A 1353-nucleotide genomic window follows, 5' to 3' on the forward strand; every position below is an offset into this window, starting at 1 on the left:
TACCTTATATATTTTTTACGGTTAAATTAACTTGCCTTCTGATGGTTAGGCCTTTGTTGATCATAAAGCATTCTCTCGTCTACCGAAGGGCATTTTCCTGGCACGACAAAGTCAGGGATCTTGTCGGCAGCGACCACTGCAACGAGAGCGAGACACAGCAACGAAGTCTTCATGATGATCCTGCAGTCTGAGTGGCGTGGGAGTTTCTCAGGCGTCTTTATATAGAGATTGTATCCCGCAGAGGAAAGTCACGTTCCAAAATGTTATTCATGTTGATGATATACAAAATAAGATTAGTTGTAAGCTCCAATGTCTTAATAGCTGTATATTTGAGAAGAAGAAGAAATAAAAAAAAGCACGAATTGAAACGATATTTTTAAAATTCGATGCTCCGCCTCCTTCGCTGCTTTACGCGTGACATGAGATATAAGAAGCAGAACTCACCATCAGGAGTCACACAAGACAAGGCACCATGTTGAAGGTACTCGTAGCTGCTGCCCTTGTGGCTCTTGTCGCAGCTGACGGCATTCCAGATTTCGTAGCTCCTGGAAATTGTGCCAGAGTGGCAAATCAAGAAAACTTCGACCTTCGTAGAGTAAGTTGTCTAACAATCTAATGCTTATTCATGCTATCTTCACTTGCAAATTGATCACTACACGTTTGTTGCAAGTGTCTCAGTAACATTTGTTCTCCAACAGTATGCTGGTCGCTGGTATCAGGTGAAGATCATTGACATCCCCTACCAACCATACACTCGCTGCATCCACTCCAACTACGATTACTCTGACTCTGATCACGGCTTTAGGGTGACCACAGCAGGATTGACCCCCAACAACGAGTATCGCAGATTGGTGGGCAAGATCTACCCCACAAACGACTTCCCAGAAGCCCACATGCTCATTGATTTCCCTTCTGGTATGGGGAGAACATTCTTTCCTCTGGACATTAAAGTTATACCTTCCTAAATATAGTAGAATCTACAGATAGATAATGACTAACTATATATTTCCTCTTTCCCCCAACAGCTTTCGCCGCTCCCTATGAAGTGATCGAAACTGACTACGATAGCTATTCCTGCGTGTATTCCTGCATTGACACAGACAGGTACAAGTCTGAGTTCGGCTTCGTGTTCTCCCGTACTCCACAGAATGCCGGTTCAGCGATTGACAGGTGTGCCTCCGTATTCCGCAGGAACGGCGTCGACTTTTCATCTTTCAATGTAGTTCCTCATTCATCCGAATGTGTTTACAGGGCATAGACATATACCAATGATTTGCACAATAATAAGATACAAATGTGACTTAGAGTATTAATTTTCCCCCAAAGCATAGAAACTGCCATACCATATATGCA

The 1353-nt window shown here is 43.3% G+C and overlaps 1 protein-coding gene and 1 pseudogene across 1 annotated transcript in view; one reads left to right on the top strand and one right to left on the bottom strand.

Moving 5' to 3' along the window:
• LOC119593453 (crustacyanin-C1 subunit-like) overlaps window positions 1–207 on the bottom strand; it is a 1153-nt gene extending 946 nt beyond the window's left edge. Inside the window, exon 1 of the mRNA XM_037942383.1 lies at window positions 36–207. Within this exon, the coding sequence (XP_037798311.1) occupies window positions 36–173 (138 nt within the window). The 5' untranslated portion in view covers window positions 174–207. The remainder of the gene's footprint in view (window positions 1–35) is intronic.
• A 212-nt stretch (window positions 208–419) lies between these two features.
• Window positions 420–1300, top strand: LOC119593436 (annotated as a pseudogene).
• Window positions 1301–1353: the final 53 nt, after the last annotated feature.

Source organism: Penaeus monodon, chromosome 32 (assembly GCF_015228065.2).
Source record: "Penaeus monodon isolate SGIC_2016 chromosome 32, NSTDA_Pmon_1, whole genome shotgun sequence".
Classification (NCBI taxonomy): domain Eukaryota; kingdom Metazoa; phylum Arthropoda; class Malacostraca; order Decapoda; family Penaeidae; genus Penaeus; species Penaeus monodon.